The 13,774-nt window shown below is 39.5% G+C and overlaps 1 protein-coding gene across 1 annotated transcript; it reads right to left on the bottom strand.

Annotated features, from left to right (window-relative positions):
• Positions 1-222: 222 nt before the first annotated feature.
• Positions 223-12,333, bottom strand: LOC103707356 (shaggy-related protein kinase eta-like). Its single transcript, XM_008791804.4, has 12 exons — positions 12,187-12,333; positions 11,036-11,122; positions 10,882-10,941; positions 10,526-10,798; positions 10,372-10,446; positions 9,880-9,936; positions 7,514-7,654; positions 7,341-7,391; positions 7,165-7,260; positions 4,785-4,868; positions 3,796-3,897; positions 223-683 (listed from the first exon to the last, which is right to left on the bottom strand). Exons 1-12 carry the CDS (start codon positions 12,274-12,276, stop codon positions 588-590), a joined length of 1,212 nt encoding a protein of 403 aa, XP_008790026.1. The 5' UTR covers positions 12,277-12,333; the 3' UTR covers positions 223-587.
• Positions 12,334-13,774: the final 1,441 nt, after the last annotated feature.

A 13,774-nucleotide genomic window follows, 5' to 3' on the forward strand; every position in this document is an offset into this window, starting at 1 on the left:
GCAACTCCGGTAAGATTTTATACTTCAACCGGGCGCTGTTGTCTCATGCAAACCGGACAATCCCTTATCAACGCAAATGCAGGGAAGAAATTCGATAAGCAAGATGCAACCCCCCACCATCATGCAACGGAACAAACAGCTTAGATTTTCCATGGGGTTAGAACTAGCGACACCCGAAAATCTATTTCCAGCTTCGCAGAGCACTCCTGCCGAGCGACAACATTTACGCGAACCATCAAAGCTTCAAGAGTGTCCAACTTAGACTACTAGATACTAACATACCATCAGAAAGAACAAGAAAGAACAAAGCGAAGACTCGGCCTACATCTGCTTCTAACACAAAGTCGAAACCCGCCACCACTTTCTGGCCCTTTGCTGAACACTCAGCATCAGCATCTCCTTACAATCATTTTTAATCCCAACAATCAGGCAATATACAAGGCTGCAATATTGGTAGGATTAAGACATGAACCACTTAATAAACCAGCAGCTCACTAGTTCAGCATCCATCATTTTCCGTTCAAACCCTGAAGGCCTCCGTGCTTCTGATCGCAATTCATCAAAAAGTGTCCTGCCTAGTTACCGTCTCACGTCCCACCTGGAAGCGGGAAAGTGAGACCATATTGTCGCCTCGCATGCTCGGGCACCAGCTTGTTGATGAGCTCTGGCGAAGCACATGCTGCCTGCAAACGGAAAAAAAAAAAAAGAAGCAGCAGCAAATGCATCAAATTATGAATATCACATCCACATGATAGGTTTCAATATTGCTGTCTAAAGAGCATGGTAGCCCAGAAATTGGTTTCCCACATCCAGATAAGTTTCAGGGGAAACTGAATCCAGAAACAGATTCAATGCATGGGAGAGGCTTCAAGGAATGACTCCAAAGAGTCTCTTTGAAAACATGGATTTTTGGTCCTTGGGAACTAAAATTGGGACTTTTAGAGAGGATGTATTAAATGAGAACTAGATCTCCTATGGGCAGTGGATGAGGAGTTAAATTAGTTTCATTAATGTACTTGATATAATAACCCTCCTATGAATTTCTTAATATATACAGGAAGTAAAAAATAGCAAATACTCAACAAGAGGGGTTTCTACATATTAAATGGACCTTATGAAGATCAGTCCCTAAAATCTTTCATATATGCGTATTAATTTCTCTCTTTTCTGTTACATTTTAATCAGTGAAATCTTGTAACTTAATACTTGTGTCCACCTGGTTACCTAGATAATAACGGAATTCTCCTAACAGTGTCAAGTTCATATTTTTCTCGACTTTGTTGCCTTTCACCCTTGCACTTTACCAACCCTTGAGCCATGCCCCTCCATCATTGGTCCCTAGCCAAGCCTCGAGTAAGAGAAGGGTGAAACGAGCAATGAGAGGGAGTCCTGAGCTTTATTAAGCGAAGAGCATTTTTTGTCCTTCTGCAACCATGGTTAACCTTAAGTAGGGTTTAGACAATGAAAACTAGCAGAAGGACCAGTTTGCACAAATAGAAAACTTTACAAGGACTTTTATATAAATATGAAAAGATCGGAATTGGTTATTCAAATATGGAAAAGCTCAGGGACTAATTTGCAGAAAAAACATGTTAAGTTTCCGGTTAGTGTTAAATCATCCATGCATGACAAACTAATGGGAATACAACAAAACTAGTTCTTCCTAGAAAACTAACAGATATTTTCCATGTAAATAACCTTTAAATATTTTTTTTGCTTGTTTTAGGAAAATCTTTCTCGCTTCCCGAATTAGGTGGTTCTCTTCACCATTTGTTTCCTGATGCTCTGTTAATGCTTCCCGCATTAGCTTACCCCTTATGGCAATTATGTTACGAACTCTGAACATCCATAGTATAAGCAGATGCTTTCAAGAACTGAAATTAGCTAGGTTGCAGTTCCCTGTAGCTCCCAAACAGCAATGAAAGAACATGACATCCAGGACTGCATGACCATGCATATTAAACATCAAGTTCTGTTCCAATGCAATTGGGTTACTAAAGTTTACACAGGCATGCTTTGTTCCTCACAAATACCACAAGGGAAAATGCTTCATAAATGTAACCAGTTTGATAAAAAAATCAGATGCAATTGCCCATCTGTTAAGCCAGGATACATCATCCTGACAATAGCTAGCGTAAAAATATCTCACCACTTGCATGGAACTTGGATATGTTTATCATTATCTAAGCCTACTCTAACGTTTTGTAAATAAGTTTTCTAAGGTTTTAAAAGTCCACAAATATATCATATCTAATTTTCCATGCAGATGCTGGAGTTTAAACATCACAGAGAGCATCAGATGATGGTAATGGATGCTTCATGTGGTAAAAAAACATGCTTCTGATGAGATAATCAGAAGCATCCAATTGTCTAGTCAGACTAGCGAAGAATTGCAACTGTACAAACATCTTGTATTAATTTTAATTAATAAGATAAGAAATAGACCCAACGACTCTTTTACCACCTAACTTGTCAGAATACAAGCACTTAACTAATGAAAGTAAAGCTGGAGTTATTTCAAACAGGTATAGTGACTTCTATTTTGTTAAACATATACAAGTTGCAGCAGTTCTCCAGGACTAAATTACATGCATGTAAGAATGATTCCTGCCTGTTGATAAGAGATTCTTTGAGAAGATCATGTATGGCAGTTATACAATTCATCTACAAAGTTAAATAATTGATTTCTAGCAGATACATATTGGACTCCTTATTGGTACTTTATTTTATTCTAACATTAAAACTTTAAGGATTAATAAAAAACATGACATCACAGATAAAAGAATTTACTAAAGAATTAGTTGATGGGATTCAAAAGGAGATGAAGAAAGGAGATAAAAGAATGGACTGGTGAGGCTGCCTGCAACAGGCAAGACAAGATGCACTGCAGGTGAGATGAGCTGCATGTGGCAGTAAGTTCGAGGCTGTAAAGAAGGCCACAAGGTGGATTAAATGATCCAACATTGGAGGTCCTGCCTATCACGCTGGCTACTAATGTCCATTTTATATGGTGGAACACAAGTTTAAGACCATACAACAGAAATGTGCTGCTAATTAGCATTTTTCAAAGCTATTTGTGGTGATATTCTTCCTGATGGCATATTATGTCATAAAAAGAAAGCTCGATTAATCTCACCCTACAGTCGACTGAACTTTAGTCAACCTAATAGATAAGTGGCATGCACATTATTAATTCAAGTAGAACATCAGTTTAATAAACAAATTATGTACCCAGAAAGTTCGGTTGTACTGATCTTATAAAACATTGGACCTTAGCTAACTTGGTAAATATGGAGCAAAGACATTTAACTAAATTTGTTTCAGATTCTTGATGGTCCATGCAAATTTTAGCAAGAAATATAAGCCAGTGATATTGAATGAAGGACATCAATATAGAGACCGATTAACTTCCAAAAAAGAGAAACTATATTTCTTTAAGAACATAAAATTACTAATGAAATTGATGACAAGAAAGAGCTGAAATATCATCAGCTAGCTTGCCTACTGCACAAGGAGCATGTGTACTACACTGTTGACTATCCGTATGAGAAAGAAATGAAAAGAACAAATACTCAGATATACTGGCTCAAGAAATGATTGCATTCAGAAAGCACGGTAAGAAAGATGTCTCTGAATAGTATTTCCACATTTTGCACAATTTAGCCACACAAGGAGCAGAAGATTAACACAGTATATCAAACTCGGATTTCTCAAGCATGTGCAAAGCAGTAATATTATAGTCCTGTTTAAGGACAACCAAATCATTTTGGAATTTGAAGGAGTTTGAAAACTTACTTCTTGTTTGAAGTTGAAGAGATGAGGAAAAGGGCGACCATTTGGCAACCGTGCATTGGGCTCTCGTAGCTCATCAAAAAAAGGATGGGCACAAGCTTCAAGCTGCAACAAAAATAATTTGACATTGCACACATAAGAAATTCAGAAATTAATTTTCCTGGATCAGTTCACATAATTATGCATGTAATTTTTTTAGAAAATAAATATAGTCCAATAGAGACAGAAAACAGCACTCCTACCTGTGGTAACAACCAGATAAATCCACCTAAATCCACCAGTCAATAGTTTGACTTGGGGGAGAAGTGGTCACTCTAAAGTGCCCATGATTAAAAATAGGACCTATGAAAGTTGATTGTATTCAAACAATTAAAATTATTAAGTCCTGGGTTCAGATGACCACTCAACCTTGTCCATCAATAGAAAATCGGCTTGTGGCATTGATGAGATTTCTGGTCCAAACATTATCATATTGAACAGACACAAGTTGTTAAGCTACAATCTGTTGGTGCTTCAAATTAATCATGTTATCTGTAGCTTTTAAGTCTAAAAAAGTAATAAACCTCATATTTGTTTTTTTCCCCATTTCAATGATCAGCGAAAAAAATCACAAACTGGCAAGGAAGAATAGAACTTGCAACAAAGCAAAAATGGTACTAGATTAACAGGCATCAAAAATACTTATGGCAAATGTGTGAGAGTGGTTTGAAAAGCAAGCTGCATTTATCAAATAGAAAAGAATAGTTGATATCAACACGATAACTGCTAATTGACAAATACAAGTTATTGACAGAGAATTATCTAGAGGTCCACAAATAAAGTCACTGCATGCAAATTTTGAAAATATATAACAAGGAAGTGGAGAGAATGAAGTATTCTGATTTAAAAATGTACGATGGAATAACAGAAGATGACTCCTTAGCACAACTTAAGAGTATCTAGATTTCATTGCAGTTAAAATTATAAGATGCACAACCCAAGGGAGAACTCACTGCAGTGCAACGAAGGCTTGGTGAATATTGAAGAAGACGGGATGCAAGATCTATAGCTTCTGGAGGCATTCGCTTGTGGAAAACCTGATGAATAAAACTCAACATAACTCATAGGCACAAATACCAGAAATAATGCACATGCTAGTAAATTAGGTGAGTGCAAAATGGCAGCGAGAGTTCTGAAAAAACAAATGCTAACTAATCTCAGTTTCCACTTAGTAGCTACTGCATAGGAGGGCATAAGGATAAGCTCTTCCCAAAGATCAATAAATCAGTTAATGAGCAGGCCACAGTCTGCAATGACTTAACTGCTTATTATGGGGCTGGTGAGCTTCCTTCTCAATAGCTGCCTTCCCTTCTTTATCTAAAGTAATAACAACTTCTCTGCTAATTATACTATGTTGCAATGGTTCGCGATGGCTGATGTCTGACTTTTGAAGAGGGGGAAAGATAAGTACCTTTTTTGTTTCATTTTAACTGTGCAACAACCGTATTAGCTGCACTATCGTAGTGCAACCTGGGCCAAGTTGACCAAAAGCAAACCCAAGTTTTTGGTAGGGGCTCTACCCAAATCATGTTTAGGTTGTGCTGGAGTCAAGAGCTTACCCAAATGAAACTCAAGCGGACTAAACAACTAAACAACTGAATCATGTACAAGATAACCATTAAACAAATTTACCCTAATCCATAAACATAACGATTAAACCATGTTCCACCTACTAGGTGCATGCTGTCTGAATCCTCATTTCCCCATTGTTCACCTCTAAGGCCAAGATGCTAACCTCAATGAAACCAACCATAATCAAAACTCGAAATGACAAAGCGCAACCCTTTAACAAAGACCAATACAATCCCAAATCCTAGTTGATCTAAAATGGTGGCAATGCATATATTAATGGCACAGTATATACTTGTAGTAATATATGCAACTATGTATGCCAGAATTAGTGCACCTTGCTATTAAATTTGATCTAAGGTGTAATCTTGTTATCAGATAATTCATAGTTGTATGCTACTCAAGTCTCCAACAAAAATGATTCTCCACTGCAATCTAACTTGGCCCATTTCAAACTATTTTTGTCCTTGTTGATAGCCGTGTATAGTGGCACTTGGATTAGGCAAGATTGTTAATAAGCTGGACTCGAGTCAGACGACCCTAATCCCAAGCCTTCACCGAAGCGTATAAACACTTTGGATCAGGCTTGATCTGAATAATAACATCAAGGCTGGAGCCTAAACCTAGCCCAATTTAAAGTACACTTGCCAGATATTCTAAAACTCAAGTTCAAATCATTTACCATCACAACAGCATTTTAAGGAAATTGGCAAAAGTCTGCTGAAAAAGAAACGCTTCCTGCATAATTGTGTACAAGAGAGGTAAATATGGATAAGCAAAAGTCATGCATAAAGGAGACGACCAAGATTTAGGTCGGATTTAGTGATTTTGAGAGGTTGCAAAAGAATTAGGGCCTTTTATCTCACCAAATAGGCAGGCCAAATTATATTTTACAAACTTAAAGTATCTGCGAATGCATGAGTGCATCTGCAGGCTATATACAATAAACGATTTCAGTTTAGACAGGTTTGAGCAATGTCAACTGATACCTGTTACAGATCAATTTCAAGCTTAAAAACCAGAGCTCGACATGTCTTGGGCTGAGACAGGCCAATCATCCCAACCAGGATTATGCGGTCATGTTAGGTAAGATTGGTTTTTTGATACTTAACTAGTTAGACCAGACCTGACTGACCCAAATTGCACCTTCCTACAATGTGAAGCAAAGCTTTTGTAGAGTCATCACCTTGAAGCTAATATAACACTCAGTCTCTAAATCATCTTACTGATGGATTGGCTGCATCAAATACCAATACTTCAACATAAGCAATAATCTTATCAACCAGCTAAGCTATAAATCCAAGCTTCAACAGATATAATATATATATTTATATAATCAACAATGCAGACAGTTGGGTACCTAGCAAGCCACAAAGTAGACCACAACAATACTTGCTGGAATGCATTTTGTGAAGGATAAAAAACTTGTTTTAAGAATTAGTCAAAGAGGTCCAAGACATCTGCATGTTGCAAAGGGACGTGGGCAATATCTTAGAGTACCAGCTAACAGCAATTATTTCTTGGATTTCAAGCACCGCACAAGAGTTTGAGAAGCATTAAATAGGACATGAAGAAGTGAGCAATCAATGTAGCACTCCAAGGTTATGGAAAGATATCCAGGAAACAGGCCTTAGCATTCAAAACAAGTGAGTTGTTGGTAGCCTAAAAGCATTATAATCTTGTAAGGTAAGACAATCAAGAAGGGGTAAAAACCAAAAAAAAAAAAAAAATGAAATGGTGCTAAAGAATGTATGTGAAGTCTACCTTGTGCCAAGGATGAGCTTTTATCTGAGGAAATCTAAATTCTGTATAGTTAGGATTCATGCATCGAATTTCTTCTCGAGTCGGAGTACCAAGAACCTGAAAGAAAACACCTCATACATAATCAAACCCTGCTACAGAAACAAGAATTTTTTAACAGATGAGGACTTATTTTATACCTTGATTATCTCAACAAGCTGATCAACAGCACTTTCTCCAGGAAATAATGGCTAATGAAATTGTAAAGAAAAGGAATAAGTAAATGATTAATGCTTTTTTATGTGGCTGAAAGGATATTACTATGACAGAAGACTTATAAAGTGAATAAGGAAATGAAAGAGCAAATACTCACCTGGCCAAGAAGCAACTCAGCAAGTACACATCCTGCTGACCATATATCAATTGATGTTGAATATTCTGTTGCACCAAATATAAGCTCTGGAGCACGGTAATAGCGAGAGCAAATGTATGATATGTTTGCTTCACCCTTAACCTGATGTGAAAAATAGAGATGTAAGAAGCAACCATATAAAATAGGTACTCCAAGCAAAGGTCAAGATCATAAAGATCTAGGAGGCGTGAGGCATGCCACTTATCAAACTATATCCAAAAGAAATATTTTCACTACCTGTATCTGAAAACAAACTATGGTGGATAGATAAACAAAATATTTTCCAGGAAAGATCAAAAATTGCATCTTGATATGTATATTTAACAAAAGAACACTCATTTAGTTACCATAACAGAATAAAATTATTAGGATATAAGGTAAGATAAGCTAACTATATCTCTTTCAATATGTCATATGCATGAGATGGAACATATTCTAGAATGACCACTCAAAAGAGAACCACCACAGCATGCTTGAGCCCAACTGGATATGGACCACACTGATTGTTCCTTGCTCAGCTGACATGGAGAATTTCAACATGAGGACATATTGAGAATACCAACATGCAAGTTTTACACCCAAACCACGTCAGTACTGAAGTTCTAATAGGATCTTATGCTCTGATCACGTATTATCCTGGCTTATTGTATATTCAAGCATGCAAGGAAGGAAAAAAATCTTCAACCATATCCCTTCCTGTTATGATTCTCACATGATCTAAGGACCTCAATACCTTACAAAGTTTCATAAACTTATTTCCACTCTATTTGTCCTCGATATACCATCAATACTTATAACCTACTAACCATGTGTTCCGAAAAAACAAAAGCAAAATAAAAGGTACAAGTTTTCTATCTAACTTAGCACCCTTTCTGCAAAATACACATTTGGCAGGCTAGTAAAAATATCCTGTAATTACATCTGATTAAGAAGTGGATACCTTCTTTGATGCTTGCTTGATTCATGTGATCACTATCAACTAACCCAAATGAGAATGGAAGATGGCTATCAGCCTAAATGAATCATCAAGCCCTCCAATGACTACAAAGCAGTCACCTACATGAAATAGTTCACTTCCAACTGACAAGCATGCTATGGATAAACTGATTAAAATTGATTGGCTATCTAGGAAAAAAATGAATTGACCACTAAATCAACAAGGTGTTTCATTTCCATCTACAAAGTTTGCTAAATTTGTAATGCAAGACCAGGACTACTCATGCTTATAGACTTCATTAGTGTTCACTGCTCAGAATCAAAAAACTCATTTCTACTCAAGCTGCGTTCGAAGACACAAGTACTAAATCAAAAAATTTCATGCGATAAAGATTATTATGTGGTTTTCTCATGTCCCGAATGAACACATCCATCTGAAATTACACAAGCAACTAGTCTTTGTCATTCTTCAATTTGACACTTGCTGATGTATATTTATACATGTGCTTCTGGTTATCCTTAAAAAACTGTTTACTTCGGTTGCTCCATATAATATAAAATAATAATCATCTGAATATACATTGTATTTGTCCTTTGACATAATATATTTCAGGCATCCTCTTCATCCTTGTATCAATCTAACGTCAGCAAGGCAAGTGTCCATATCCATATATTTTCGGGAAGAAGAATTGGTTAATACCAAACATATCACCACAAAAGCATTGATATGCCACTGTGCTTGTTGACCAAAAGGTCGGGAACATCAGATGGTGCCTTAGTTCTCCAACCCAATAACCAAAAAGCTAATACGTATAAGGGAAAATCTGTCAAGAAGGAAACATTCAATTAAACAACTGTTGTGGATACAGGTTCTCTCTTGGTAAAGATAAATCCAAAGAATATGCTCGTTGAGGAATTATCAGAGGAAAGCTTTCACTTTATAGGAAAACATCAAAAGACCAAAACATAGTGCAGAATTCAAAATAAATTATGACACGATAATTATCAACAGATTTGAATGCAACATATATTGTGAAAATATCACATAAGTCTTTAGATACAAAATGAGTTGGATGATTTACATGAAATCACAGTAATTTTCATATGCATCCATGATACACCACCAGATGTGAAGATACATCAGACAGGCTAGAGTGAGAATCCATGCATGCCAGAAATCTATAGTGATTTAAACCTGTTTCAGGTAAAAACCTGGTTCCGTGCAAGGATTACATTTTCTCATATTTTTCTATAAGGCTAGCAAATAAGTACTTTAGAGGTGCCACAGCAAAAGCTACATATATATGTCATGACATTCATTAAATCTAAAATTGTACACATACATGACCTATCTCATTTAAAAATGTTGAAATTCAGAACTAGTAACTTACCAGAATTTTGGCACTTCCAAAGTCACAAAGCTTGACTTGATGAGTAAGAGGATCGACCTACATGATGCCCATTGACAATAAGAGAAGAATCAAATAACTAGGATATGCAATCTTGGTACCGGGCATTATACCAATACGATAGCAGTTTAGTATGGTACAGACAGTATTGTATGGTACACACCCTGTATCAAGACAGCTCCCTACCCCTCTTTTTCTCTTTTTTATCATGGCACCACCCGAAACCAAGCGGTACGTGCCAGTACGATATGGCAAGCACCTTAATTTCAAGCAATACCGAGTAGTATGGGATGGTTCCACTTGGTTCAAACCGGTTCAACTCATATACACAACCGAAGCTGCTTAGTATTACACCAGTACCTTACCAATATGGCACAGCATGGTTGGTATGGGTCAATACGGTAAACCTTGCAAATAACCATTCTCCAAAAATACTAACAAGTTTACCCATTTATATATGCATAACAAGCATACCAGGATATTCTGTGGCTTCACATCTCTATGACAAACTCCTGGAACAGCATGAATGTATGCTAACCCTCTAAATACCTGCATCAAAATGTCAAAGTAATCAATTCAGGCCAATTTCCATTGTACACCTAAAGGAAATAAAAGAAATGAAAGATACCTGATACATATAAAGTTTCACATAGATAAGCGGCATCCTCTGCTTTACATTGCTGTAATGCTTCAGGACACGGAATACAGTTTCAGGGACATATTCCATGACCAGGTTGAGAAACAGTTCATCTCTGTTAGTGGTGGAGAAGAAACAGTGCTTCAGAGAAATCACATTTGGATGATCCATCGAACGCATCAGTTGTAGCTCACGGTTTTTGTATCGCCTGTCCTGCAAGACCTTTTTTATAGCAACAGTCTCCCCAGTTTCCAAGCATTTAGCCTGCATGGGAGTAACCAACATAAAAACCAATTACTAAACCTCTGACGTAGATAAAATTAGACACACAAAACTTATAATTATACCTGAAAGACAATTCCAAATGACCCAGTACCCACAACACGCTCTGCCATGTAACTAATGGTCTGAAAGACATGAGAAACAGAGCCCAAGTTAAAAATGACATTATTTTGTGGCTCACCTAATTTTAGGTTATACAGTAATTTCATGAAATCTTACCCGTTTGGCTTCGCCATTCTTGCCTCCAATGGTAGTAGAGATAATGTGACCAGTTACTGGACCATTCCCCTCAACAACAGACGCTTCCTGGTGACATTTTCACTCAAAAGTATAGAAACAGAACGGCAGGGAAATATGAATCAAGAAGAAAGACGTTAAGTACTCAAAGAAATCAGAACCAGCGGAAATCAAGATCAATATACCAACCATTGGAAATAATGACTTTCCAAAGATCCTAAGGAAGCGCTCAAGGAGAGGAAGAAACGGCAGTAGAATTGAAAGAAATGCTACCACGAAAAGGAAGAAAACGCAAAAGAGAACGCAAACAGCCCATAAACTCCCACGAAAGCAACAAACACCTCAAAACTTGCGCATCGCAACCATGGAACCCGTTAGCAGTAGAGATCGTTTAAAGAGAATAAGGCGTAACCATCCAGCAATGTGTAAAAGATTGAACCGCAAGCAACAAGAAAATTTTATGATGACGCAAAGAACCAGATGTCCAAGGAACGGTAATCCGGAAAATACAAAGAAAAAGACAAAACTAGAGTTCAGGTAAAGCATCCAACCTAAACACTACAATGTGTCGAGGATCCCATGGCGACCGACGCTTCGAAAACTCTAGATAACGACCACGGGTGGGGATCTAAGAAACTTAGCAAAATCGGAAGAGAAGCACATTTAGGGGGGGCAAAAAATCAAAGCTAGCTCAGCGTTAACACAGGATCGTCATGGGAGAATAAACTTGGTTTTGCCAAAACTGGAAAGAGAACTCAGTAGCCCAATCAAAGGAATTTAGAAAAGCATAAAAAGAAAATACAAAATACTCGGATCTATTAGCCGATTCAATCAAGAAGCCAGAACAAGAATCTTAAAACTACAGAATAAATCGGGGAAAACAAATGCCGCAGGATCTTTAAAAAAAGGGAAAAAAGAAACATATTTCAAGAATCGAAAAGAAAGAGACTAAGTAGTTTGCAAGCCGCGTTTGATCTCCCTCCAAAGACCAAGAAGAGCGGTCAAAGGATCAAAAACAGAAAAACCTCCGCCGATCGATCGGAGGAAGAGATACTACAACGAATCCAAACCGCGGAAACGCCAGAATCCGGCCGCAAGCCGCCGGGAAAGCTACAGAGTTCGCCGGAAAATACCTTGTCTTCGGCCATCTCCGGCCGGCGAGGACCGGTTCTCGTCGCCTCTGGCTCGGGGGGATGATGAGGCCCCAGCGGCAGCGAACCCATGTGGAACAGCACCACCTCCTCGGTCCCTCCCTTTCCCCCCTTTCTCCCGCAGTCCCATTCCCAAAATATCCACAATCTTAACCATTAAACTTTGTTAATTACCAAATTAACGATACAAGCCCCACCATTTAATTTTTTTGAACTTTTTAATTCAAGCTCCTCTGCGCCGGAGAGATGGAAATAACCGCCTCGACGTTTGGGGATACTACGGGGCTGCCCCTGGAGGGGCGCGGTGGCAAACGTGGCAGGCGAAAGGGATATTCCCAGAATGCCCCTGGAGCTGGCGGTCTCCGACAAGGAGCCTGACGAATAAAAAAAAAAGGGCCCCGCCTCGACCAGATCACATGGGGAAGGGTGGACTTGCCCGCCCTCTCATGCATCCCACCTGCACCACGACCGTTATTTTTAGCTTGACCACCGGGGTATTTTCGGAACGGCTCGTCCCAAAATGGCCCCAAACTTTCGGGTAGTTCTAAATACACCCCCCCCCGATTGCTCAGGACACCCCCCCCAAAAATTAAAAAAAAATTAAATACTCTCTACACCCCCCCCATTTGCTAAGGACACCCCTAAAAAATTAAAAAATCCTAAATTACCCTTCACCCTCCCCACCCCCTCACCTAAATTGCTCTCTACACCCCCCAAACCCCCCCCCCAACCCCGCTCTTCCCCTCCAAAACTCCACTCCAGCCGGCTTCTCCCTTCCGCCCAAAAAACTTCGCCTCAAGAACCTCAAGCACCTCGCCGGCGGCCAAACCCCCTCCGTCTCCCCCTTCTCCCTCGCCCAAAACCCCCCCGTTCCCCCTTCTCCCTCTCGTCGCCGGCATTCTCCCCTTCTCCCTCTCGTCGCCGGCATTCTCCCGGAACCACCTCCCCGGCCATCTCCCGAGCAACGAGCACCTCGCCGGCGCCTCCACGACCACGTCGAGGTAGCTCCCCGCCCCCCCGCCCCCCCGCCTCCAGTGCTCTGTTCGGCACTGGATCGCCGAACAGAAGGGTTCTGTTCGGCTGAACAGTGCCGAACAGAAGCCCTCTGTTCGGCAACACTCAACCGAACAGAAGCCTTCTATTCGGCTGCACGGTGCCGAACAGAAGCCTTCTGTTCGGCTGCACAATGCCGAACAGAATGGTTCTGTCCGGCTCTGAGCAGCCGAACAGAAGCCTTCTGTTCGGCTCTGTGCAGCCGAACAGAAGCCTTCTGTTCGGCACTGTGCAGCCGAACAGAAGGCTTCTGGTGCGTGCCGTGCTGAATTTTGTGCCGAACATTTATGTATGCAATTGAATTATTTTCTTTGATATAGCCTAACATTGAATTTCTATATTTTCAGACATGGATCCCCGTCCCGCCAGAGTTAGACCTACGGCGTCAGCTAGGAGACGTCGTGCTAGGATTGCTTCTCCCGAGCCTGCTCATATGCCATCGGACTCTCCTGAGTCAGAGCATGATGATATGCCCGCTAGGGGCGAAGACGATGAGTCCGTTGGACCATGTCCAGGA

The sequence above is a fragment of the Phoenix dactylifera genome, chromosome 8, assembly GCF_009389715.1.
Source record: "Phoenix dactylifera cultivar Barhee BC4 chromosome 8, palm_55x_up_171113_PBpolish2nd_filt_p, whole genome shotgun sequence".
Taxonomy (NCBI): domain Eukaryota; kingdom Viridiplantae; phylum Streptophyta; class Magnoliopsida; order Arecales; family Arecaceae; genus Phoenix; species Phoenix dactylifera.